Source organism: Pongo pygmaeus, chromosome 7 (assembly GCF_028885625.2).
Source record: "Pongo pygmaeus isolate AG05252 chromosome 7, NHGRI_mPonPyg2-v2.0_pri, whole genome shotgun sequence".
Classification (NCBI taxonomy): Eukaryota; Metazoa; Chordata; class Mammalia; order Primates; family Hominidae; genus Pongo; species Pongo pygmaeus.
In genome coordinates, this window is record NC_072380.2 from 154063485 (window position 1) to 154088343 (window position 24859).

Below are 24859 nucleotides of genomic sequence, written 5' to 3' on the forward strand. Positions count from 1 at the left end.
AGGTGTAATTGCTAATTACGTCAGGACGGAGGTGTTGGGCGTGCCCCAAGCAGTGACTCAGCTTCGGTGCCAGGGCTCCCTCGGGGTTGCTCTGTGGAGCTCATTTTTCCCTTCAGCATTTTATACAATGATAGCAGGAGAAATCCTGCTCTTGAGTCCTCACAACCTGTGGGGTCCAGCTGCAGTCAGGCCCCGAGTGCGGTCGTAGAGGCGACGCTGGAGGGAGGGGAGCGCTTAGGCTTTTTGCAAACAGCCGGGCTGTACTTGCTTCTGGTGAAGCCTGTGATGCAGTCTGGATTTCGGTCAGCAGTCACCTTTCTTCTCTTCGCCTTCCTTTGTCTGCGTTGGGAGGGGTGGGAAGGAGGAGGACGGTTTCTGGCCTGGCCTTTCACCTGGCTTTTCTGATTTCTGACTCTTACCTTGGTGTGGATTATTCCTTCTCCCTGGAAGGTTTCTGAAAAATGTTTAGGAGAACTACTTTTTTTTTTTTTTTTTGGAGACGGAGTCTTGCTCTGTCACCCAGGCTGGGGTGCAGTGGCATGATCTCGACTCACTGCAACCTCCGCCTTCCAGGTTCAAGCGATTCTCCTGCCTCAGCCTCCCGAGTAGCCGGGATTACAGGCACCTGCCACCATGCCCAACTAATTTTTGTATTTTCAGTAGAGACAGGGTTTCACCATGTTGGCCAGGCTGGTCTCGAACTCCTGACCTCAGGTGATCCACCTGCCTGGGCCTCCCAAAGTGCTCAGATTACAGGCGTGAGCCACCATACCAGGCCGGAGAACTACCTTTATTATTGTTCTTGCATCTTAAAAAATTCCCTAAGGCCTTAAAGCCAAGCGGTGGTCTCGCACAGGCAAGGCTTGTTTCTGTTTGCTTGGGCTGTGGAATCGCTGGGCTGTCCTCCCCAGCCAAGGGCACCTGAGCAGCCGTTCTGTTGGCAACTATCCTCTGCGTGAACTTTGAAGGAGACACATGCTTTCCCAATCATCTCAGTTTCTTTCTGGTAAGCCACAGCTGCTTCCTTGACTTTTAGAGTGTGACATTCTGTAATACAACTGAGCTTTGTGAGACTGTGTTGAAGCTCTGAGCACTCCCAGGAAGGTAGGATTCTGCCTGTGTCCTCATCTTCTTGTTAGAATTCCAGAATAGAAACGCACACGGTGCGGAGGCTGGACCCCGCTTTGGCTAGATCCCCCAGAATGGGGATGCAGGATGTCGTGTCTCCCACAGCCTCATTTTTGGAGACTGTTTTAAAAACACAAGCTAATCCGTGTGCCATGGGTGACCTGTCTATAAGAGGCCTCTGAGCTCATGATACAGGTTGTGGGGTGCGGTGTGGGGGGGTTCTGCTCAAGGGGCTCTGGAGTACAATATGCATCTCTCTGCAAGTGAGCGTGTGGCTGGGAGGGACGGGGCAGCCCCCTCCTTGCCCAGCTTTCCCCAGCACCCTTGGCTCTTGGTCACTCTCTGCACTGCTGTCTTCATCTCTGATGGAAGTCGCTTTCTCCCTGGGCAGCAGGGCAGGGTCCCCAGCTCAGGGCTATGCTGGCTACATGCTTGGGTGAGGGAGGCATGGGGTTCCGGGGGAGGGGATGGCCATCTCCTTCAGACCCCACCGTCCCTGCACCAGAAGATGCAGAAAGAGAAGCTGCCACTCCAGGTGGCATCATAGCCCTTTTTACATGAGGAAAGTCATCAAAATTTCTTTCCCTGGCATTCTGCGTGTTCTTTCAGATGAAAGGCCAGTTTGGTGCTGGTAAACATCGCCGTTCTTGAGACCCCTCTAGGCAGGGGTAGTTGCCCAAGTCCTGTGAGTCTGGTCAGCCAGGGCTGGGCTGGCCCCTCAGCAGCTGCTGCTCAGCACGTTTGGAGAAAACCCTGGTCCTGGCCCTGGCGCCGCCTGCCTGCCTGCCACCGTCCCCTGGTGGGCCACTCCACCCAGAATACCGTTCTTCCCTTTTCCTGTCCCTGCCTCCAGGAGGGTCAGGCAGTGGCAGGGGCCTGTGGCCAATGCACCCTTCCCATCACAGAGAAGATTGGCTCCTGCCGGCCATGCTGACCTGGCCCACACCTCCACGCCCCCCACCATGCTGGGCCGCACTGGGTCCATCAAGTCCCCCGTCTGTGTCTTCCTGTCACATCTCCGGTTCCAGGTCATCTCCTGGGAGAACTCTTCTCCACCCACTCAGTCTGACTGTCGTGTCTCTCTAGCCCATCGCTGTGATGTGCGTCTCTGCCTGATGTCCCCGTTATCTCCTGTTTTCTTGATTTGTCCCTTTTCCTACTTCCGCCCACTCACATGGAAGTGCCGTGCAGGCAGGGGCTTGGCCTGTGTCCACCACCCATCCCTAGCACACAGATCAGCCGTGCAGGCAGGGGCTTGGCCTGTGTCCACCACCCATCCCTAGCACACAGATCAGCCGTGCAGGCAGGGGCTTGGCCTGTGCCCACCACCCATCCCTAGCACACAGATCAGCCGTGCAGGCAGGGGCTTGGCCTGTGCCCACCACCCATCCCTAGCACACAGATCAGCCGTGCAGGCAGGGGCTTGGCCTGTGCCCACCACCCATCCCTAGCACACAGATCAGCCGTGCAGGCAGGGCCTTGGCCTGTGCCCACCACCCATCCCTAGCACACAGATCAGCCGTGCAGGCAGGGGCTTGGCCTGTGCCCACCACCCATCCCTAGCACACAGATCAGCCGTGCAGGCAGGGCCTTGGCCTGTGCCCACCACCCATCCCTAGCACACAGATCAGCCGTGCAGGCAGGGGCTTGGCCTGTGTCCACCACCCATCCCTAGCACACAGATCAGCCGTGCAGGCAGGGCCTTGGCCTGTGTCCACCACCCATCCCTAGCACACAGATCAGCCGTGCAGGCAGGGCCTTGGCCTGTGTCCACCACCCATCCCTAGCACACAGATCAGCCGTGCAGGCAGGGGCTTGGCCTGTGTCCACCACCCATCCCTAGCACACAGATCAGCCGTGCAGGCAGGGCCTTGGCCTGTGTCCACCACCCATCCCTAGCACACAGATCAGTCGTGCAGGCAGGGCCTTGGCCTGTGTCCACCACCCATCCCTAGCACACAGATCAGTGTATGGCATACAGTAGGTGCTCAAGAAATATGTGTGACCAGATACGCGTTGCTTCTGTTTATTTTGTATATTTCTAACGTCCCTCTGGACATGCAGCCTTTAGTGGTGTTGGGAAGGCCAGGGGTCCAGTCTCATGGTGGCTCAGGGTTGACAGATACCTGTGAGTTCCTGTCCCTGAGTGAGGCCCTCTGGGGTGAGCCTTTGGCCATCTCCTGGTGGGCCAAGAGTGGTGACACCCAGGACGTTTGTTGCAGGGCACAGAAGGGCATCTGTTCCTGCCTGGGCAGGAAGTACAGAGGGGAAGCCATGGGGGAGCTGTGACTGTCCCTTCTAGGCAGCTGTGAGTGACCGGTCAAGAGGCAGCCTCACCTGGAAGCCTTTGGTGCCCTAGAAGGGGGAGTGCCCTCACTGCAGTGGCAGGACAGGAATGAGCTGGCCTGGGTGAAGTGTGTGTAGTCCAAGTCGAGGCCCGTGTGAGTCCATGTGTGGAGGTGAATCCACTCTTCCAGTGATGTACTTTTTTTTTTTTTTGACAGAGTTTCGCTCCTGTTGCCTAGGCTAGAGTGCAGTGGCACTATCTCGGCTCACTGCAACCTCCGCCTCCCAGGTTCAAGTGATTCTCCTGGCTCAGCCTCCCGAGTAGCTGGGATTACAGGTGCCCACCACCATGCCTGGCTAATTTTTGTATTTTTAGTAGAGAAGGGGTTTCACCATGTTGGCCAGGCTGGTCTTGAACTCCCTGACCTCAGGTGATCCACCCACCTCGGCCTCCCAAAGTGCTGGGATTACAGGCATGAGCCACCGCGCCCAGCCCCAGTGATGTACTTTAACGACCACCCGCCCCTCAAATTATTGATCGGTATTTGTGTCTGTGAAGTGTTCATTTACCTGGTGGGCTGTGTGCTGGTAAGTGGCCGTGGCCAGTGGCGCTGGGGCTGAGCCAGCTTCGGTCTTCCTCCTTCCAGGGTACAGAGCCTCCAGCTCCACCATGAGCTGCATGCCGCCCACCTCCTCTCCAGCACAGACCTGAAGGAGGGCCGAGCCCACCGGCGGTCCTGGCAGCAGAAACTCAACTGCCAGATACAGCAGACCACCCTGCAGCTGCTCGTGAGCATCTTCAGGTACGTGAGAGAATGTTCCCAGTGTCCATGAGGCGGTAACCAGCCAGCCATCCATTCTTTTTTTTTTTTGAGACGGAGTCTAGTTCTGTCACCCAGGCTGGAGTGCAGTGGCATAATCTCGGCTCACTGCAAGCTCCGCCTCCCGAGTTCACGCCATTCTCCTGCCTCAGCCTCCCGAGTAGCTGGGACTAGAGGTGCCCGCCACCACGCCCAGCTAATTTTTTGTATTTTTTAGTGGAGATGGGGTTTCACCGTGTTAGCCAGGATGGTCTTGATCTCCTGACCTTGTAATCCGCCTGCCTCGGCCTCCCAAAGTGCTGGGATTACAGGCGTGAGCCACCACGCCCGGCCGCCAGCCATCCATTCTATGGGGATCGTGCACCCTGCCCCAGAGGGCAGGCCATTAGTACCATCTGCCTGGCAAACATGAGTGGTCCCCGCCCCCTGCCAAAGCTTTTCTTGTGACTGTAACAATCAGCAGTTACGGGGAGTTTGTTCTTTTGATTCTGACCTTGCCTGTGCCTTCCTAACACCTTCTCCTGCTGGTGACTGTGCCTTCCTAACGCCGTCTCCTGGTGACCCCCTGCAGGTGGCTGTTTTGGGGCAGCTCTCTAGGAAGACGTAAATCTGATAAACCTGCAGGGAGCACCTGTCACTCTGGCCTGTGCTGGCTCTGGGCTCTGGCTCAGTCCACGGAGGGCTCTGTCCCGAGCGGCCTGCATCCAGGGGCTAGTGAGGGACAGACAGGCCATTTTGATGTGACTCATAAGCTAGATCATGAAACCATCTATGGGAGAGCCACAGGACGGGTGGGGCACTCAAGATGTGCCTGTTAGCAAGTTTTCTTTCTCCTCATTCCACTAATTACAGCATTAGCTACCTCCTGCATGCTATTGCTTCCCCAGCACTTGAGCTGGAATTGGTTAAGTGGACACGTCAAGTGTGTTTATTTCAGTGTGATACAGTACAGGTATTGAGTTGCTATTTCTGACCTAAATATGCAGTCACTTAAGGAATGTATGGCAAAAATGATAGCTTCATAGATAAGTACTTCTTAATGCAAAAGCCTTTGGGCTTCTCCCACCCTTTCTCCTTTTCTCTGGCAGTGTTCCTCCTCTCCTTCTTGCTGGTTGCTCCCTGACTCCAGCAGTGAAGGAGGCACCCCCGATGCTGGCCTCCTCTGTTCTTGAGGGGCATTCTGCTTTGGGAGGCGGTTAGCACAGAGCCTGCTGGCTTGATCATACTCTGCGTGATTATTTCAAAATGGAAATTTGAATGGCCTTTTTTTTTTTTTTTTTTTTTGAGACGGAGTCTCACTCTGTCACCCAGGCTGGAGTGCAGTGACGCCATCTGGGCTCACTGCAACCGCCGCCTCCCAGGTTCAAGCAATTCTCCTGCCTCGGCCTCTGAAGTAGCTGGGACTGCAGGTGCCTGCCACCACCACGCCTAACTAATTTTTTGTATTTTTAGTAGAGACGGGGTTTCACCATGTTTGCCAGGCTAGTCTCCAACTCCTGACCTCAGGTGATCCTCCTGCCTCGGCCACCCAAAGTGCTGGAATTACAGGTGTGAGCCATAGCACCCAGCCTGAATGGCCTGTTCTTTTGATGTATTTGTTTGCATAAAGCAAATAATTTATTAGGAGAAAATGGGATGGTGTATTACAGACATGTGATATTATCTCTGCTCAAAGAGGCATCATTAGTGTGGTCCTAAATATGTTGTTTTCCTTTTGTTCTTTGAAGATGAAATATTTTATGAATAATTTTTTAAAATTTCTTAATATTTTACAAGCTCAATGAATTGACAGAAAAGCAGAATAGTCCCAGCCACTTGGGAGGCTGAGGTGGGAGGATCTCTTGAGCCTAGAAGTTTGAGACTAGCCTGGACAACATAGCAAAATCCTGGCTCTTTAAAAAAAAGAAGCAGAAAATATGATTACATATGATAAAACTTTATTTCCCCTAGATGAAATAATTTATTCTGTCCAAGAAAACACTGAACACATTATGTACTGACTATGCCCTGTAAGGTTATTCATTCTATTTGTATATTACTTTAGATCTGAGAGATCATGTGCTAAAATCTCGATGAGTTTGTAACATGATCTCAGGAAATTGGGTACAAAGAGGTGAAGTGGGCTGGGCTTGGTGGCTCATGCCTGTAATCCCAGCACTTTGGGAGGCCGAGGTGGGTGGATCACCTGAGGTCAGGAGTTTGAGACCAGCCTGGCCAACGTGGTGAAACCCCATCTCTACTAAAAATATAAAAATTAGCCAGGCATGGTGGTGTGTACCTGTAGTCCCAGCTACTCGGGAGGCTGAGGCAGAAGAATCACTTGAACCTGGGAGGTGGAGGTTGCAGTGAGCCAAGATTGTGCCATTGCACTCCAGCCTGGGCCATAGACCCCGTCTGAACAAACAAACAGACAAACAAACACACAGGTGAAGTGACTTGTCCAGGAAGGCTGGCTGCCGAGCTGGTCAGCACTTGGAGAGTCTGGCGGCCCCTCTGGGCTCCCCACCCTGAACTCAGTTTCATGTGTGTGAACCGCAACTGACTTTTGTGTCTTAATTTGCATAAGGAACTAGTGGGCTGGAGGAAGGTGAGAACAGGAACGCTGCCTTCTGGACTTTCATTCTAGTTGGGGGAAATTTATGCTTGACCACAAAATACATCCATATTGTATCATTTTGGTAATCAAGAATCTTGCTGAAGAACACGGCTTTTTCAAAGTTCGTATCTCTTGTAACCATTTTTCTGCTACTAAAAGTGGTATATTTTTCATGTATTTAAGAATGTTTTAGCACTCAGACTGTCTTTCTCTTTGTTAGGGATGTAAAGAATCATTTAAATTATGAACACAGAGTCTTTAATAGTGAAGAATTTCTCAAAACCAGGGCTCCAGGGGACCATCGGTTTTATAAGCAGGTGAGAGCTGTAGGATTTGGGTGTGCCTGTGTGTGTTCAATCCATTATCCTTTTCTGTATTTAAATACTTTTCAAAATAAATGTTCTCAAGTGTATCACTTTTTCCAAAAAGTTTGTTTTAGCATGGTTCCTTTTGACCATGTGGTTCTCCCTCTTTTAAAAAAAAAACAGCTTTTTAAGAGTATAATTTACTTATGGCCAGGCACAGTGGCTCATGCCTGTAATCCCAGCACTTTGGAGGCCGAGGTGGGCAGATCACCTGAGGTCAGGAGTTCGAGACCAGACTGGCCAACATGGTGAAATCCCGTCTCTACTAAAAATACAAAAATTAGCCGGGCGTGGTAGTACACGCCTATAATCCCAGCTACTCAGGAGGCTAAGGCAGGAGAATTGCTTGAACCCAGCGGGTGGAGGTTGCAGTGAGCCAAGATGGTGTCACTACATTCCAGCCTGGGCGACAGAGCAAGACTCCGTCTCAAAAAAAAAAACAAAAAATAAATAAATAATTTACTTAAAATATGGCCATTTTAAATGTGTGGTTTGATGGATTTTGACAAATGTACATATCTGTATCAGCACTTCCTCAACCTGGACATAGAACATTTCCATGGCCCCAGTCTGCCCCATCCCTCCCCAGGTCCTGGCAACTCTACCTGTGTGCGTCCCCGTAGATGGCTGGCCCATCTCAGAGTCTTGCGCCATGCAGTCCTGCGGTCTGCGCTCTGTCTGCCTCTCTCCCTCAGCCTCCTGCCTCGGACTGAGCTGGGCTACTGTGTGTCTCAGTGGCAGCTCCTTTTTTGCGGCAGCTCCTTTTTTTTGCTAGGAATGTCCCGTGGTTGGGACAGAGTGCGCTTTGTTCTTCTGTCCACCTGCTACTGAGCATTTGGGTTGTTTCCGTTTGTGACTATTACCAAAAAAATAATCACCCTGGGGGCTTTGCCCTGGCAGGCGATTGAAGCTGCCTGAAGAGCCCCTTGATCCTTTTGGGGTTTGTTTTTACAGCTTTGGGGTGGGCCGAGAACAGCCTTTCTCTAGGGTTGGTTTACAGCCTAACCCATCTGCTAAGTGATGTGCCCTGCCCCGGGTGTCTCCTGAATGGCTGGGGGGTCAGCCAGGGCCCTCCGCCTTGGCTGTTGGGAGCGTGACTGGCTCTCTGCCCTGTGAGCTTGGAGAGTTGTTTTGCTTACAGCTTCCCAGTTGTTCTTTGGTATGGTGTGCTTTCGCCCTATGACTGGGCAGCGGGGTATTCAGCAAAGGCTTAGGGAGACCCCGATGCAGGCTCCGGGAGCTCCCTGTATCATTCCCTCCTCTCCAGAGCCCTGCCCGAGGCTTCCAGCTGCCTCAGCCTCTGTGAGCTCCCTCCATGCCCTCAGTGCTGGAGCTGCACCAGCCACGAGCCTGCCTCTTGTTCAGCGTCTGAAAGCAGTCGTTTCCTCTTTTTTTATCGAGCTTCCTCATAGTTTATGTCAGGAGGATATGTCTGAGCCTTGTCTACTGCCTTATGGCCAGAAGCTTGTGTCCACCTCTTGTAGCTAGGATGAAATACTCCTTTGTTCACGGGGTGGGTATGTGGGACCCAGTGTGTGAATGTATGGCAGCCATTTCTTCTCCTGTGTGAATGAGGAAGAGCAGAAAACCCTCGAGTTCATTCACTCAGTCAATATCCAGTGGGTGTGAGTGGTGATGCCCAGTTCTGTGCCAGGAGGCTCAGGGGCTTTGGAGCAGGGACTTCGGGAGTCGGCGCAGCCCAGTGACCAGCCCCTCTGTCTTTTCCAGGTCTTAGACACCTACATGTTCCATTCTTTTCTTAAAGCCCGGCTCAATAGGAGGATGGATGCCTTTGCTCAGATGGACCTCGACACCCAATCGGAGGAGGACAGGTGCTTCACTGTCGTGTTTTGGATCCGCAGCTCTTTAGGAATCACAGTGTGCAAGGACCTCAGTTTTATTCGAATGAGTAAATGAGAAAGTCAGTGGGAAATGCCTTGTGCTTAGAAACTCATGATGAACTGGGCGACAGCTAGGAAGCTCTTCTCTCTACGTTTCTACTTCTTTTTTTTTTTTTTTTTGAGACGGAGTCTCACTCTTGTTGCCCAGGCTGGAGTGCAGTAGCGCAGTCTCCACTCACTGCAACCTCTGCCTCCTGGGTTCAAGCAATTCTCCTGCCTCAGCCTCCTGAGTAGCTGGAATTACAGACACCCACCATCATGCCCAGCTAATTTTTGTATTTTTGTAGAGATGGGGTTTCACCATGTTGGCCAGGCTGGTCTCGAACTCCTGACCTCAGGTGATCCACCCACCTCAGCCTCCCAAAGTGCTGGGATAACAGGCATGAGCCACCATTCCTGGCCTGTTTCTGCTTCTTGAGGGAATGCTTGAAATGTGCCCGATGTTAGCATGCTCCCCGTGGTTTGTGGCCCTGCGTCTTCCTTGGTGCTGCTCTCTCCCATCTCCTTTCTCTCTTCCCACCTCCCACCATCCTCAAAGCCTGCTGTTTTCCATCTCTTCCTTGCTCTTTTCCTGAGCCCCCTCCAACATGTGTCTGCTGCAGTCAGGGCCCCTGTTGGCTTATGCTGGTTTCTTCTGGGCTTGCGTCTGGGTCCCCCTGAGGCTGCACTTGGTGAGATTTGGGCAACACATTCTTTTTTTTTTTTTTTTTTTTTTTTGAGACAAAGTCTTGCTCTGTAGCCCAGGCTGGAGTTCAGTGGCATGATCTCGGCTCACTGCAGGCTCCGCCTCCCGGGTTCATGCCATTCTCCTGCCTCAGCCTCCTGAGTAGCTGGGACTACAGGCACCTGCCACCACGCCCGGCTTATTTTTTGTATTTTTAGTAGAGACGGGGTTTCACTGTTTTAGCCAGGATGGTCTTGATCTCCTGACCTCGTGATCCGCCCGCCTTGGCCTCCCAAAGTGCTGGGATTACAGGCGTGAGCCACTGTGCCCAGCCAAAGGGCAACACATTCTTACCAGTCTGTTTTCCACTGGTGTCCAAGTGTATCACACACTCTTCATCACATTGGGAAAAATGCTTAGTTTAGGCTTATTCTTCAATCATTATTGTGTTTATAAAGTAAAGCGTTGTTTTTTCCTACCCCAGAATAAATGGAATGCTTCTAAGTCCAAGGAGACCGACCGTTGAGAAAATAGCCTCCCGGAAGTCCTCACATCTGCACATCACCCACAGGCGCATGGTGGTCAGCATGCCCAACCTGCAGGACATTGCCATGCCTGAGCTGGCACCCAGGAACTCCTCGCTCCGGCTGACGGACACCGCAGGCTGTAGGGGAAGCAGCTCAGGTAAGGGCTGCCCCCCACCGTGGTGCTGTGTGTCGGTCCCACCGTTCCTGCACTGCAAGTCATTGAGCAAAACTGGAACTTGTTTCAGGAGAGACGAGTGGGCTTGTTTTAGCAGTTGAGTTATTTGAAATGTTTAGAATATTCATTTTGCCAACGGTATGCCTTCTAGAAAATTATTTCTTGTCTGTATTTTCTGCCACCCAGTGTCACTGCTAAAGATAACGGGGGCTCGGCATGGTTCGGCATCCTTCACAGGTGTAGGCTGTGCGTGTCTCTGTATGTGTGGATTGCATGTGTACAAATACATATTTACACATCCACACGTGCGATAGGAGGCAGGGAGCGCGCCAGGCACTTTCTAGAGCTGGAGCTGTGAAGGAGTCCAGTGCCCCTGCCCTCGTGGAGCTGGCATTCCAGGGCCAGGGCTAAAGTGAGCAGGGCCAGGGATGGGGAGGGGGCTGTGACTGTGGCTGGGACATTTCCACAGAGATGGGACTGCATGGAGAGGCCAAGCCCAGCCTCACACCTTCTTGGGGAGGTACGTCCTGTCCCTAGTGGATGGGAGAAACTGTCGGGAGGCCGGGGCCTTGACCCCCAGGGCACCTGCTGCTGCTGTCTCGGGCCCAGGCAGCAAATACCACGTGGCTCCTCCTGATCACTGTGCTGGGACCCCAGGAGCCGCATGAGCGACACCTTGATGACCCCGAGGGCTATGGTCCAGCAGGGGCAGTGTGCGTGAATGACAGACCACGTTGCCTTTATCAGCTGAGCGCTGGAGCTCAGAGCGAACATTCTGGAGGCCACTGTGGGGTCTGAGCCTTCTGCCCCTGGCTCTGTGACCCTCGGCAGGCGACTTCACCTCCCTGGTTCTGTGGTTCCTCTTCTGAACACCTGTCAGTCTGCCGCTGGCAGATGCCCTGTGCCCACTCATCCTGAGAGCATGCTCCGCTTTCCCTGCCCTCGGAACATTTCCCTGGAGCCCCCGTGACCGTCCTCCTGCTCTCTTGGTCCGCTGGAGCTCCTGGGAGAAGAGGAAACCCAGCAACCAGTTGGTGCCTAGCACCCAGAGGGCCCTTAGGTAATATCTATAGAAGGAGTTGGTGTGAGACACACACCTGGTTGAAGTTTGGCTCAGGCACTTAGTCGCTGTGTACCTGGGACAAGTAACCCAGGCTGTGGAAGCCTCGGTTTCCACATCTGTAGAACGGAACTATAGTAATAATACCCCTGTCCTGAGTTGTCTTTAAGGTAAATGAAACAATGGTTCTAAAGGGCTTCATTCTGCCTAGCAAGTACATCTTGGCTTAGGCTATTAGCTTTATCCTCAAATAAAGCCTCAGTACCTGATACCTCAGTAGTATTACTAGTTGTAGCAAACCAAATTGTTGAGTGAATGCTAGCTGCTGTTCTCCTTGGGGTACCATGGAAGCAAAGTGAGGGTTCTCTCATGCCTCCCAGGGGGTGGGTGTATGGAGCTTTCTGGAGGGAGCACACCCATTCTCATTTTATTTTGCATCCAGAGAGACACTGTCCTTAACAAGATGATGTGACAGGGACACGTGTTCATTTGTAAGGTCTGTGCTAATGGTCTCCTTTTTTCCCCTTAATGTTTTAGTTCTGAATGTCACGCCGAAGTCCCCATATACATTCAAGATTCCCGAAATCCACTTTCCGCTGGAGAGCAGGTACGTGCAGGCATACTATGCCGACTTTGTCTCCATGCTGAGCAAGGCCATGGGCTTTCTGGCCCCCGATAACTCTCTGCTCCTGGCCCGCTATTTCTACCTCCGAGGGCTCGTTCATCTGATGCAAGGACAGCTGCTGAGCGCCCTCTTGGACTTCCAGAATCTGTATAAAACAGACATACGGATCTTTCCCGCTGATTTGGTGAAGAGGACGGTGGAATCCATGTCTGCCCCTGAGCGGGCGCAGGCTCAGCGGGCGCCGGAGCTGATGAGGCTCATCAGCGAGATCCTGGACAAGCCGCACGAGGCCTCGAAGCTGGACGACCACGTGAAGAAGTTCGAGCTGCCCAAGAAGCACATGCAGCTGGGCGACTTCATGAAGCGGGTCCAGGAGTCAGGGATCGTGAAGGATGCCAGCACCATACACCGGCTGTTCGAGGCCTTGACTGTAGGTAAGAGGACGCCTGGCACCATCACAGATTTTATTATTTAGAGACAGGGTCTGGCTCTGTCGCGCAGGCTGGAGTGGACTGGCAATCACAGCTCACTGCAACCTCCACCTCCTGGGCTCAAGCAGTCCTCCCATCTCAGCCTCCCGAGTAGCTGGGACTACAGGTATGCGACACCGTGCCTGGCTAATTTTAGTATTTTTTGTAGAGACAGGGTTTCAGTATGTTGCCAAGGCTGGTCTCAAACTCCTGGGCTCAAGTGATCCACCCACCTCGGCCTCCTTAAGTGCTGAGATTACAAGTGTGAGCCACTGCGCCGGGCCCATATATTTTATTTTACTTTATTTATTTATGAGACGGAGTCTTGTTCTGTCTCCCAGGCTGGAGTACAATGGCACGATCTTGGCTCACTGCAACCTCTGCCTCCTGGGTTCAAGTGATTCTTCTGTCTTAGCCTCCTAAGTGGTTGGGATTATAGGCATGCGCCTCCACACCCAGCTAATTTTTGTATTTTTGTAGAGACAGGGTTTCACCATGTTGGCCAGGCTGGTCTCGAACTCCTGACCTCAAGATGATCCACCTGCCTTGGCCCCCCAAAGTGCTGGGATTACAGGCGTGAGCCACCGCGCCTGACCCTATATATTTTAAATACTTAACGACAGGGGTCAGGTAACAGCAGTGGTGAGGTAAGCCGCCAGCAGGTGGCAGGCAAAACCGCTGCAGCACCGTGGTCTTTACAGTTGCTCTGGGCACTTACCTGCGAACGGGTGTGGTTGGCGGGGCCCTTAGGCAATGTGCCTGTCGCTGAGATCTTATACAGCCTGTCTCCAGGCTGGGCTCTGAGCTGCGCTCTGTGCAGGTGGAAGGGACGTAGAATTGCTGATGGGAGATGAAGACGCTCCTTTTCCAGGAGAATTGCTCAGCATCTAGACAGAACCATGGCCTCAGCTGAAATGCTGCAGACACATGCAAAAGCAGGGACACGGGACAAATGCCAGGGTCCTGCGACAAATGCCAGGGTCCTGCGCCCAGACTAACACCTGCTGCGTTTCCCATGGAGTGCAGTGGGCTTGTACTTAGACCCAGCGGGGGCTCCATGTGCCGCTCTCCCTCCCTCCCCAGAGGGAGCCACTGTCCCAAGCTGGAGCTTTCTTTTCTGGCCATGTTTTTATGCATTTACTACAAATGGATGCACCTGACACGGTACCTAGGTTTCGTGAGTTTAAACACAAAAATGGGAGAATGGGAATTGTCACACCGTATGTCTGAGTTTGCACGTGCTCTTTTACTCATGGTGTTTTCGAGACGTATCTGTGTTGCTCCACATCCGTTGGGTTCATTCACCTCAACCACTGCCTGTGCTGTATGTAGTGTGTGGGCACCATTTGTCCACCTGTTTCACCATCAGTGGTGTCGCACCTGTTTCCTGGAGTATGTGTGGGTCAGTTCCTCTGAGATGTGTACCAAAGGCCTGCTTTGAGATGTGAGAACCGTCGTTCTGGCTTGGTGAGGGCCACGCCTCCATGCTCCCAGGCAGCACACATTCCTCAGTCTCGACTCTCGCCCGTTCTGAGTGTGCAAGGATGCCACACTGACGTCACAAACAGCGCACGTGCTTGGAAGCAGTTCTAGTTTCTTTTCTGTGAGCTGTGTTGTCATGGTCTTTGCCTATTTTTATCTTGGGCTGCTTCTCCTTTCCTTAGGGATGTGTAGGGCTCTTCACGCCCTTGGGAAAAGCTGTCCTGGTGACAGAGGCCCGGCAGGTGGCTCTTCCGGCTGTGATACAAGCGCTGCGGAATGCAGTTTCCTTGCTTATCTTGCCCGTGGCCTCTGAGGGATGTCATGGCCGAGTGTGTGTATGAGTGTGTATGTGTGTATACGAATGTGTGTGGGTGTGAAAATGTGTATGTGTGTATATGTGTGTGAGAGTGTGCATGTGTGCATGTGTGTGCACTGTACCTCTCCCTGCGTGGTGAAGCCATCAGATCGTGCACTCACTGGTCCCAGTTGTTGAGTCTGATGAGGGTGAGCTCAGAAGCCATCAGATCGTGGCCTCACTGGTCCCAGTTGTGGAGTCCGATGAGGGTGAGCTCAGATGCTCTGTGGTCACTCCCCGTGCTGTGCTTTGGGGACACTGAGATGATGCACCAGCCAAGCAGGGCAGGGTGGGCCCCACTTCCACTGAGCTCCTGTGGATGATAAGCACCACCCAGGAGCCACCTGGGGGGGCAGGGCAGGGGCTGAATCCCACTGGGGTGACTGTCGCTTACATGACAGGAGTCCAGGGCATGCATGGCGGCTCCTCCGTGTCATCTGGGGCCAGTTCCTTCTGTCACTCCTCTGCGGCCTGGAGTGGCCTGCTGTCTCCCAGTCATGAGCCGGCCCGTGGGCATCAGCACAAGAGCTGGGTCCGTCCATCTTTTAAGGCACCCCCACCCCCGCCACACAGTGACTTCTGTTTCCTCTCATTGGGCAGAATCGTGTCATGTGGCCGCCCAGTTGCAAGGGAGCCCGAGAAGGGGGATTTTGCAGCAGGGTGTGTGGGCCCTGTCCAGCGGACCTGGCTGGTTGTGATAATGCCATCAGTGGCCCTGTTGTCACTTTGGCCTTGCTTACGTTGCCGATTAGGTTAGGAAATGGTCTTGATTCTGGGATATGTGAGCCTGAAGTTACCAATGTAAAGCAGCACCTAATATATGTTTTGGCCAGATCGGCATTTGTTTAAAAAAACAACAAGGTTTGGTCAGAGCTCAGTGTCACCATCTTTGGATGAATTTATGTGATACAAGAATACATCAGAGATTTTATTGAAAAAATTATTGCAATTTCATCATTACATAATTTAATGGCAAAATATGCTATTAACAGTGCAAGGCCAATATGCTCTCTGTTGCAGCTGCCTGTGAGGTGGCCCTCCCCAGGGACACTGACGTGTCTGTCACTTCCAGCGTGGCCGTGCAGAAGCAAGACGTCCATGGACAGCTCCAATGGTGACGTCGCCTGCATGCCACCTAGCTGAGCAGGAACAGTTGTATTGGAGGCATGTGGGTGACGAGAGAGCGGTTAACAGCTGGTGTTTGTGTGAAACTGGAGACAAATGAGGACTGGGCATTGTGCCCATGTGGGCGTGTGCAACAACCGCGTGCATGACAGCTGCTGTGGATCGCACGGGCTCATGAGTGTGCCTGGTGTCCACAGATGTGCACAGTGGTCATAAGTGTGCAGTGTTGGTGTGTGTGCACAGTGGCTATGGGTGTGCATAGTAGCCATAGGTGTGCACAGCAGCCGTGGGTGTGCATGGTGCTGGGCATGCACAGTGTCTGTGGGTGTGCACTGTGGTAGGTGTGCACAGTGGGTGTACATAGTGGCCGCGGGTGTGCACAGTGGCTGTGGGCATGCATAGTGTCTGTGGGTGTGCATAGTGGTGGGTGTGCTGCACAGTGGGTGTGCACAGTGGCTGTGGGTGTGCACTGCAGTAGGTGTGCACAGTGCCTAGATGTGCACGGTGTTGGTGTGCATGGTGATGGGCATGCACAGTGGGTGTGCACAGTGGCCGTGGGTGTGCACGGTAGTGGGCACGCACAGTGGCCGTGGGTGTGCACGGTAGTGTGCACGCACAGTGGCCGAGGGTGTGCATGGTGCTGGGCATGCACAGTGGCCGAGGGTGTGCATGGTGCTGGGCATGCACAGTGGCCGAGGGTGTGCATGGTGCTGGGCATGCAGTCTGGGTGTGAACGGTGGTAGGCGTGCACAATGGGTGTGCACAGTGGCCGTGGGTGTGCATGGTGGGGGGTGTGCAGTGTCTGGGTGTGCAATGTGGCAGGTGTGCATGGTGGTGGCCGTGCACAGTGTCTGGGTGTGCATATCAGTGTCTGTGGGTGTGCACGGTGTCTTGGGTGAGCATAGTGGGCACGCTGCATAGTGTGGGTGTGCGCAGTGGTGGGTGTGCATGGTGGTGGGCATGCACAGTGGGTGTGCATGGTGACTGTGGGTGTGCACAGTGTGGGTGAGTATGGTGGGCGTGCTGCACTGTGGGTGTGTGCAGTGGTGGGTGTGCATGGTGGTGGGCATGCACAGTGGGTGTGCATGGTGACTGTGGGTGTGCACAGTGTGGGTGAGTATGGTGGGCGTGCTGCACTGTGGGTGTGTGCAGTGGCGGTGGGTGTGCACAGTGGTGGGCATGCACAGTGTCTGTGGGTGTGCACTGTGGTAGGTGTGCACAGTGTCTGGATGTGCACCATGGTGGTCGGTGTGCACAGTGTCTGTGCACGGTGTGGGTTTGCACAGTGACCTCGGGCATGCACTGTCTTGTTCTGCTGCAGTGCTGGTGATGTGGTGTCCACCCGCTGGCTGAGCACTGGCGGCAGCTGCGGTGAGTGTTGCTTCTTGCCTGATGGGACTTCTTTGGTCTTGCTGCTCCTCCCTTGGTTGGGGTTTTCTAGAGCCCTGAGCGCCCTTGCACTGAGGTCAGCGCTGTTGTCTGTGAGAAGCTGTGTCAGGCTCTGGTGACACACACTTCACCCTGCCCAGCCCCAGTAACTGCTGTGGACCAGGCAGCAAGAAGATTTGCCCTGAGTGGTACAAGGGGCAGGACCCGTGGCTGGGGCTCCACACTCAGGGTGTCTGGCTCCTTCATTAGGTGATGGCTTTGCCGATTCACTCTCACTCGCTCTCCTTTTCCTGTTTCTTGGGCCTCTCCTCGCCTGGCCACCTGACCAAAAGATTGCTTTATGTGATGTGATTCACATAACAAGTGCTTCTGCCTTAAACCCAGAGTCTGCGCCTTGGCTCACGCCTGTGATCCTAACATTTCGAGAGGCCCAGGCTAGAGGATGGCTTGAGCCCAGGAATCCGAGGCTGCAGTGAGCTATGATCATGCCACTGCACTCCAGCCTGGGTGACAGAGCAAGATGCTGTCTCTAAGTTAAAAAAAAAAAATGAAATACATAAAATAAAATAAAAACTAAAATCCAGCAACTCAGAACCCTTGGGAAGTGTAGGCTGAGGCGCCCCAGTCAGAGGCGGAGGTGGCTGCATTGAATGGTATTTCTAAAACAGAAGAGGGACTCTGGCAAACAATCTTAGGTATGGAGTCAGGAGAGGACCCACATGCTCTTCGCGACCTCACAGATGACCTTGCTGCCCAGCACAGGGGCTGCAGAGACCTGGCCTGACAGGCCCCGCCCACTGGGCCACAGCACCCTCCTTTGTCTTCTTCTGTGACTTCTTTGGAACAAATGCACTGGGCCTACAGAGACCCTTACTGGCTCATATTTCTCTTCTGTTTGGATCTGGTGACTAGAAAATACAGACGGGCAAAAAGAGTAATTCATTGGGAATCCCGCCACCTGGTGGAGATTTTCGCATAACCACCTGGCGCCTGCGCCGTGTGCTGAAGCTTGCCTTCCCGCTCAGCTCACCCCTGCAGGGCCTGCAGTGCCTGTGACTCGGAAGTGAGATGTAAGAGATGAGGAAATTTCCTCCTGGCCTGTGACAGCGCTGACTTCCTTCCCGTGGCGGTCCTCTTTTGGTTGCTGCTGTGACGACTCAGTCGTCCTGGACTCAACTGTGGCCATGATAGCAGATTCCCTAGACAGGCATCGCTGTTGACGCTTTGGTATGGAATTGGAACGGGGCGTGGCGGAGCTGGACCATTAGCCACGTCTTTTGCTGTTTCAGACTCGGGATCTGAGGATCTGAGGTCACAGGTACTCCCCTTTCAAGCAGCGACCAGCAGGGAAGGCATACCCCAGCTCTGGGCAGACCGTCTGCCCAGCCTCACGGCCCAGGTCTGCTGGCAAAGGGCTTTCCTCTCTGTGTCTCAGTTTCCCCTTTTGAATGAGCCACCTCATAAGGTGGCTGTAAGGATTCATTGGGACCCCATATAGAGTGGATTGTGGTTCTTGGGGTGTAGCAAGTGTTGCTGGATACAGCAGTGCCGTAAGGGAAGCATGTGTGCAGCTCAGCAGTGGCCTGGCCAGGATGTCTCTGCCTTATCAGGGAAGGCTGTGCGTGGGCATGCCTACCTGGGTGTTGAGGGATGGGTAGGAGTTTCCTGGTGTGAGCAGGCAGGATGAATGTGTGTGTGCGTGTAACAACACGACCTGTATGGGAGCATGCTTGGTACGGCTGGGCTGTGGGGTGGGTAGGTGGGGCCCAATCTTGGAGGAATGTGGCTGTGCTGTACAGAAGCAGCCCTGAGTGTTAAACACGGGAGCGGAAGCTCCTCCTTGCATTTGAGAAAAGTGGCTCTGAGTGCCACACAAAGCAGGCTGTGAGTGCCGGTGGCTCTGAAGGCAGGAGCCACTGAGGAGGGTTTTCCTGTGCAGAATTGAGGGGGACTTGCCGCACGTCAGGGGACGGAGAGAGGGACAGGCAGGCTCGGGACACAGGGTGGAGGCAGAGGCAAGCAGGCAGGCTAGGGGCTTGAGTTGGCAGGACCTGTCGGCAGGGACTTGGGATTTCCGAGGGGTCGTCCCATCTCCCGCTGACAGAAAAGCAGGTTCGTTCCGCAACTTGCCAGAAGCCTCTGTGAAAGGTTGTGAAGCGGGCTTCAGCTCAGGCCTCTCTGACTCCAGAGCCCGCGAGTGCTGGCCTCGAGAGAAGGTTACTGCTTCTCATCAGCGGAGGTGATTTCAGTAGCAAACAACAAAAGTCAATGATTTGCTCCTAACCAAAGAGTGTGGAGGTCGGGCCAGTTACAGGCGAGGCCGACCCAGTGGCAGGGCAGTGTCGCTAAGGATCCAACCTTCCCGGCGTTAGCTTCATCCTAGGACTAGCTCCTCTCATGACCCCGAGACAGTGGCCACCAGTTCTAGTGATGAGGAAGGTCTTTGCCACCATTAGAAGAGTGTCCTTGTCCGGAAGGACTTCCCTACCCAAAGGTAAGAGTTGCTGTGACTACCTGAAGCAGGTCCCATGGCCATCCCAGAGCGGGCGGCTGGAAAGGGCTGTGGGCTCAGCCTAGATCGTGTGCCCCTCCCTTGACAGCTGGACACACCTGGGCTGCCAGGAAGGCCCTGGGAAACCTAGGCAGTTTCCATCCAGTGCCCTGAGTGCTGGCGCCACCTGCTGCCGGGTTCTGGTAGTGCGTGGTTTCTTCAGGTCATGGAGAAGCCCTTGGGGCTCCCGAGGTATGTGGCTGTAAGATACCTCTCTTTTCTTCTTATCAAACTAAGGACAGGAGAAACAAATCGACCCAGAAACATTCAAAGATTTCTACAACTGCTGGAAGGAGACGGAAGCAGAAGCCCAGGAGGTCAGTCTGCCGTGGCTGGTGATGGAACACCTGGATAAAAATGAGTGTGTGTATAAGTTGTCCAGCTCCGTCAAGACAAACCTAGGTGTTGGCAAGATCGCCATGACCCAGAAGCGCCTGTTCCTCCTAACCGAAGGAAGGCCAGGCTACATGGAGATTTCCACCTTCAGAAATATAGAGGTAAGGACAGCACGGGCAGACGGCACCAGACCCCACCTGTGTTTAGGAGACAGATGGCTGGAGTGGGCCCTGAGCTGTCTGCCAGCCGTGCCAAGTACCAGCTGCAGTGCTTCTGCAGACCACTTGCCTTCCTGTCCCTCAGTTTGCTCATCTGTAAAGCAGGAATAAGGCTGATACCTTCTCAGTGGGTGGTGGGGATTGAATAGTTTGCATATGGAGCATGCTTAGAATGGTAACTGATTCTCTGACACAGCTGACTTGCATCTGGGAGGCAGGAAGTAAGCAGCAATGTGGGCTGACATTCTCATTAGGGACAGTAGGACGCCTTCGTTCATCCATGAGATGTTTACTGAGAAACCGCCGTGTGCCAGCCACGGTGAGCTACAGTAGCTCATATTTTCTAGTCACAGTCGGACCTGGTTCATATAAAACATAACAATTTTATTTTATAACAATTAAAAAATCTTCGAACAGTTTTAACATTATACTCTAAAGGTAGTCATTTTCCCTGTCGAGGAAATCTGAATTTCATCCTGATTCCTCTTACACCTTATAGTTGTTTTCCCAGATTTAAGAGGACTGTAAGAGGCGTGTCAGATACACGAATGTTTTATGTGATCACTTACTGAGTGGTCATAGAAGCCGGAAAGGCAGTCAAACCACAGCCGCAGCCCATAGTAAATGCTCGGCCAGTAGATCCCCCTCTTGCTGTTGGCCTTCACTTTATGCTTTTCTCCACACCTGCTTTGCCAGACTTCTAGAATTCCAAAGAAAGGTAAATAAGTACCAGGAAAGGGAGATGGAAGTAAAAAAAAAAAAAAAAAAAAAAAAAGGAGAGAGAAGCATTTAAGGATGTGAAAGAATGCGCCGCCTTCGGACACTGGGCGAGCCCAGCTGTGTGGGTGGGTGTAGGTGCCGCACCGCGGGCGAATCCTACCTGCCGTCCACGGGAACACTGCCCCTTGCCCGGGGCCCTGCCTTCCACGTGCCAGCAGGATGTGTGCCTGCAGCCCATATGCCTCTTCATTCCAGAGCCTGCTCTGCCTCTGTCTCTGTCTCTGGTGAATCCACGTGTTCTCTGAGTGTGACATTCCTAACTTTTCTTTTCTGCCTCTGTAGGAGGTCAGGAGCACCACTACTGCGTTTCTACTTCGGAGAATACCCACTTTAAAAATCAGAGTGGCGTCCAAGAAAGAAGTCTTCGAAGCCAACCTGAAAACCGAGTGTGACCTTTGGCACCTGATGGTGAAGGAGATGTGGGCTGGGAAGAAGCTGGCCGATGACCACAAGGTGGGAGACACGGGTCCCCTCTGCCCTTTGCTGTGGCTGTCTCAGGGGCCTCTCGCCACCTGTGGGTCCTGTGGCGGTCCTCAGCTGTGAGTGCTCGGGCTCGGGTCTGAGTCTCTTAAGCAGAGTAGGTTTGTCGGACACCATCTTGACAGAAGCATTGAAGATGTTGTGGTCTGTGGGACCCAGTGAGAGGCCTCATGGTGCTAGGGAAGAGCATGATGAGAAAACGCAGGGCGGTCTGGGCAGGTGTGGGTGCTCTACTGCCCCCTCCGGGCTGGCGACGTCCCAGAGAGTGGGGCCGGGGGTGGATGGTGCTGGTGTTGTCCACACCTGCAGGCCGGAGTTGGGTGTTTTGGGCTCCCCTGCTCTGAGCGACTCTTCACAGTCACAGGATTTGGAATTTGGCAGGGGCAGTACTGCTTTCCTTCCACAGGGTTAAGATGATTTTTCTAGGGATTGTTGTACCTTAATTTACTTTGGGCCAAACTGATAGCTTTGATGATATCAAATGACAATTGCATAGTAATGAAGGGAACCATGGGCCGGTGGTGTGTAGAGGAGGCATCCACGCTGCTCAAGGGCGGCAAAAGACAGGAAGACGCCTTAGAAAATGGGCAAAGACCATGAACGTGGAACTCATAGAAAGGGAACAGTTCACCAGGTTATGAAGAGGTGCGTAGCCCCACTAATCCTCAGAGAGATGCCAGGGACGATGGCACCCACCACAGTGGCAGTGCTAGGAGGAACAGATGAGGCCACAGCAGGAGGGCTGCTGTTATTACAGGAAGTTCTCGGTCACAGGGCGGAGGGTGACTGGGTCTTTTCTAAGATTCCAGTGCCCTGTGGCTTTTGGACTAGCCATCTGATGCTATACCCACTGGTTTACATAGCATAAACCAACATAGTCAAACCAAAGCCCGTGGGCCAGTGGACTGTCTTTGTAAGTAAAGTTTTATTGGAACACAGTCCTGCCTGTTTGTTTATGAAATGTCCCTGGCTGCTCCCGTGCCACAGTGGCAGGCAGTGGGTGATCTCAGCTGAGACTGGCCACAAAGCTTGAAATGCCTCCTGCCTAGCCCCTTCTAGAAAACACTGGCTGAGCCCTGGTATAAACAATCAATATTTGTCTTAAGTAAGAGAAAAAATATATGACATAAAATCCAAATTCATCGGTGATTTAAACTCTTCATGTCACTTTGAAAAAATGCATTTTGGAAGGATTGTTCTGTGTGACACAACAAGGTCTCCACTGAACTGGTCTTAGTGATTCTTGCTGTTTTGAAACGCATGTGTTTCTGTTCTAGGACCCTCACTACGTCCAGCAGGCGCTGACCAACGTCTTGCTGATGGACGCCGTCGTGGGCACACTGCAGTCACCAGGCGCCATCTACGCTGCCTCCAAGTTATCCTACTTTGATAAAATGAGGAACGAAAGTAAGATAAGCCCGTTCGTAGCGTGGATCATTGTCCTGATTACACGCCTTAAGTGTTTTTATCTGGTCGATGTCTGTTTTATCAAGTAGAACCGAGCCCAGATTTCCCAGTTTTTTCTTTTATATTTGTAATTTACTCTTGAGTCGCACACCTTGTCTGGCATCTTTCCTTCCTTCACTGCACAATGCACCTTGGAGCCCCTTGCTCATCCGTCCAATTGAGGCATCTGGTTGTTTTAATGTCCGGATAGCATTGCAGTGTACACTGCAAGCATTTGTGGTGATTCTTAGTTGCAAACAACAGCCTTTCCTCTGGCTGGCTGAAGCACAGTAGAAACCTGTGGGAGGTTGTGGAGCGGCTCCTGGAATCTCTGACTGGTGGGGAGTGGGTGTCTGAGGCTTGCAGTTAGGAACACACCTGCTGAGAAGCTGGGAACTTCTGCACAGCCGGCCTGTTGACTGATGGGCTTCACTGCTGCATGAGTGAGGAGAGGCCCTGCATGTCAGGATCCGCTTTTTTGTTGGTTGGGTCAGCTTCCCCAGACAGGAATCCTCTGACCGTCCTGTAGATTTGCATCTGGCTCTCGCATTCTGGAAGCCATAGAGGCTGGTGCTGGACTCCCATTTTTTTCTTGTGAAAGGTGATCTTCAAGCCTAGGGTTTTCTGGTCTTTTTGTGACTGAGTAATAGACACTGTTCAGGTGAAGGACGTTTGGTCTGTCCCTTCATCGGTGAGTGAGCACTGGTGTGGCCTCTGCGTTGTGGCTGCTGTGAGCATTCATGTACAAGCTCTGGTGTGCACATCTGTTTTCATTTCCCTTGGGCATAGATCTAGGGGACTCTGGCTTTTTAAAACGTCCCAGAATTAGGAACAAACCTCACTTACGTGTTTATTTGCTTGGGCACAGTTTGCTATCTTTGTGGCATCTGTCACCAACTGCAGGACCTCTGCCACTTTCTGGGTACAGAATCCCTCTCCCATGTGACCCAGGGGGACCTTGAGCTCAGCAGCAGCCAGGCTCAGGTGCCTGTGTTCCTGCAAGGCCGGCTGAGTGGCTTGAAGGAGCTTTTGTCCAACAGTCCTGGAACCAGACATTGATTGCTCTTTTTTTTTCCCTGGGAACAAAATCAAACAAACCCCCTACTTTAGCTGTTGATCTCATTCCAAACTCATGCCTAATCTCTGTCGGGCATTTACAGGAAAGCCTTCTAATGCCTTGTTAGCAGCGCATGACAGCAGAGGAGGAGCCGCCACGCTGGTGTCACTCGGTGTGGTGCGCTGGCTCCCGCTCCCTCATTACAAATCCGGAAACATTTTCCCATGTGTAAAGCTCAGGACACATGAGCCTGAGCTTAATTTAGTAGCTTATGGTCAACCCATGATGGAAGGTCTCAGACTGTACAGAATTAAATAATACCCGAAGATGTCATAATCCGAGGCAGGAGCTGAAGAGGCATTGGCCGCGGCCAGTTGGCTTTCACCGTAGTCTGGTGTAGCCCGCCAGCCTCGTGCGGAGTCCTGGTCGACCCCCTGCTAACAGTGTGATCTTCAGTTGATCACGGATGTCGATGTGTGTTGGTTTCTTCATCTTTCTTTTCTCAAAATGGGGATAAAGGAACCAGCCTCATCAGGTTGCCATGACAGTAACAAAATAATGGAAGAGAAGCACTTAAGGGGCAGGCCCTGGACGGCAGGGACTGAGGGAATCCTGGACGCAGGAGGCTGAGGCGCCCGGGGCTGGCAGGAGGGACTGCAGAGCAGGCTGGCCCCAGGGGCCTCCAGGCAGGAATGAGGAGCCGTGTCAGAGCAGGCTGTCCCCAGGGGCCTCCAGGCAGGAGGCCGCTTTAGGTTTTGCCTGGAAACATGGGTTGGATTGGATAGCAAGAGGAGCATTAGGATATCCTGAGGAGCAGTGGTTTTGAATGGGGGGCGATGTTGCACCCCCTCACTGCAGAGAGGCATTTGACAGCACCTGGAGGTATCTGTGGTTGTGTGTGAGGTGCTACTGGCATCTTATGATGCTCAACATCCCACGGCACAAAGGATGCCAGGCATTCGCCCACAGCCAGGATTATCCAGCCCAACATGCCCCCGGTTCTAGGCTGGGAAACTGTGCTC

The 24859-nt window shown here is 53.0% G+C and overlaps 1 protein-coding gene across 3 annotated transcripts in view; it reads left to right on the forward strand.

Annotated features, from left to right (window-relative positions):
• DENND3 (DENN domain containing 3) overlaps positions 1-24859 on the forward strand; it is a 69152-nt gene that overhangs the window by 28164 nt on the left and 16129 nt on the right. For all 3 annotated transcript variants that reach the window (XM_054498411.2, XM_054498413.2, XM_054498412.2), the window contains exons 9-16: positions 4062-4217; positions 7052-7148; positions 8925-9028; positions 10246-10445; positions 12061-12582; positions 19758-20017; positions 21137-21307; positions 22612-22741. In XM_054498411.2, the coding sequence (XP_054354386.2) occupies positions 4062-4217; positions 7052-7148; positions 8925-9028; positions 10246-10445; positions 12061-12582; positions 19758-20017; positions 21137-21307; positions 22612-22741 (1640 nt within the window). The remainder of the gene's footprint in view (positions 1-4061; positions 4218-7051; positions 7149-8924; positions 9029-10245; positions 10446-12060; positions 12583-19757; positions 20018-21136; positions 21308-22611; positions 22742-24859) is intronic.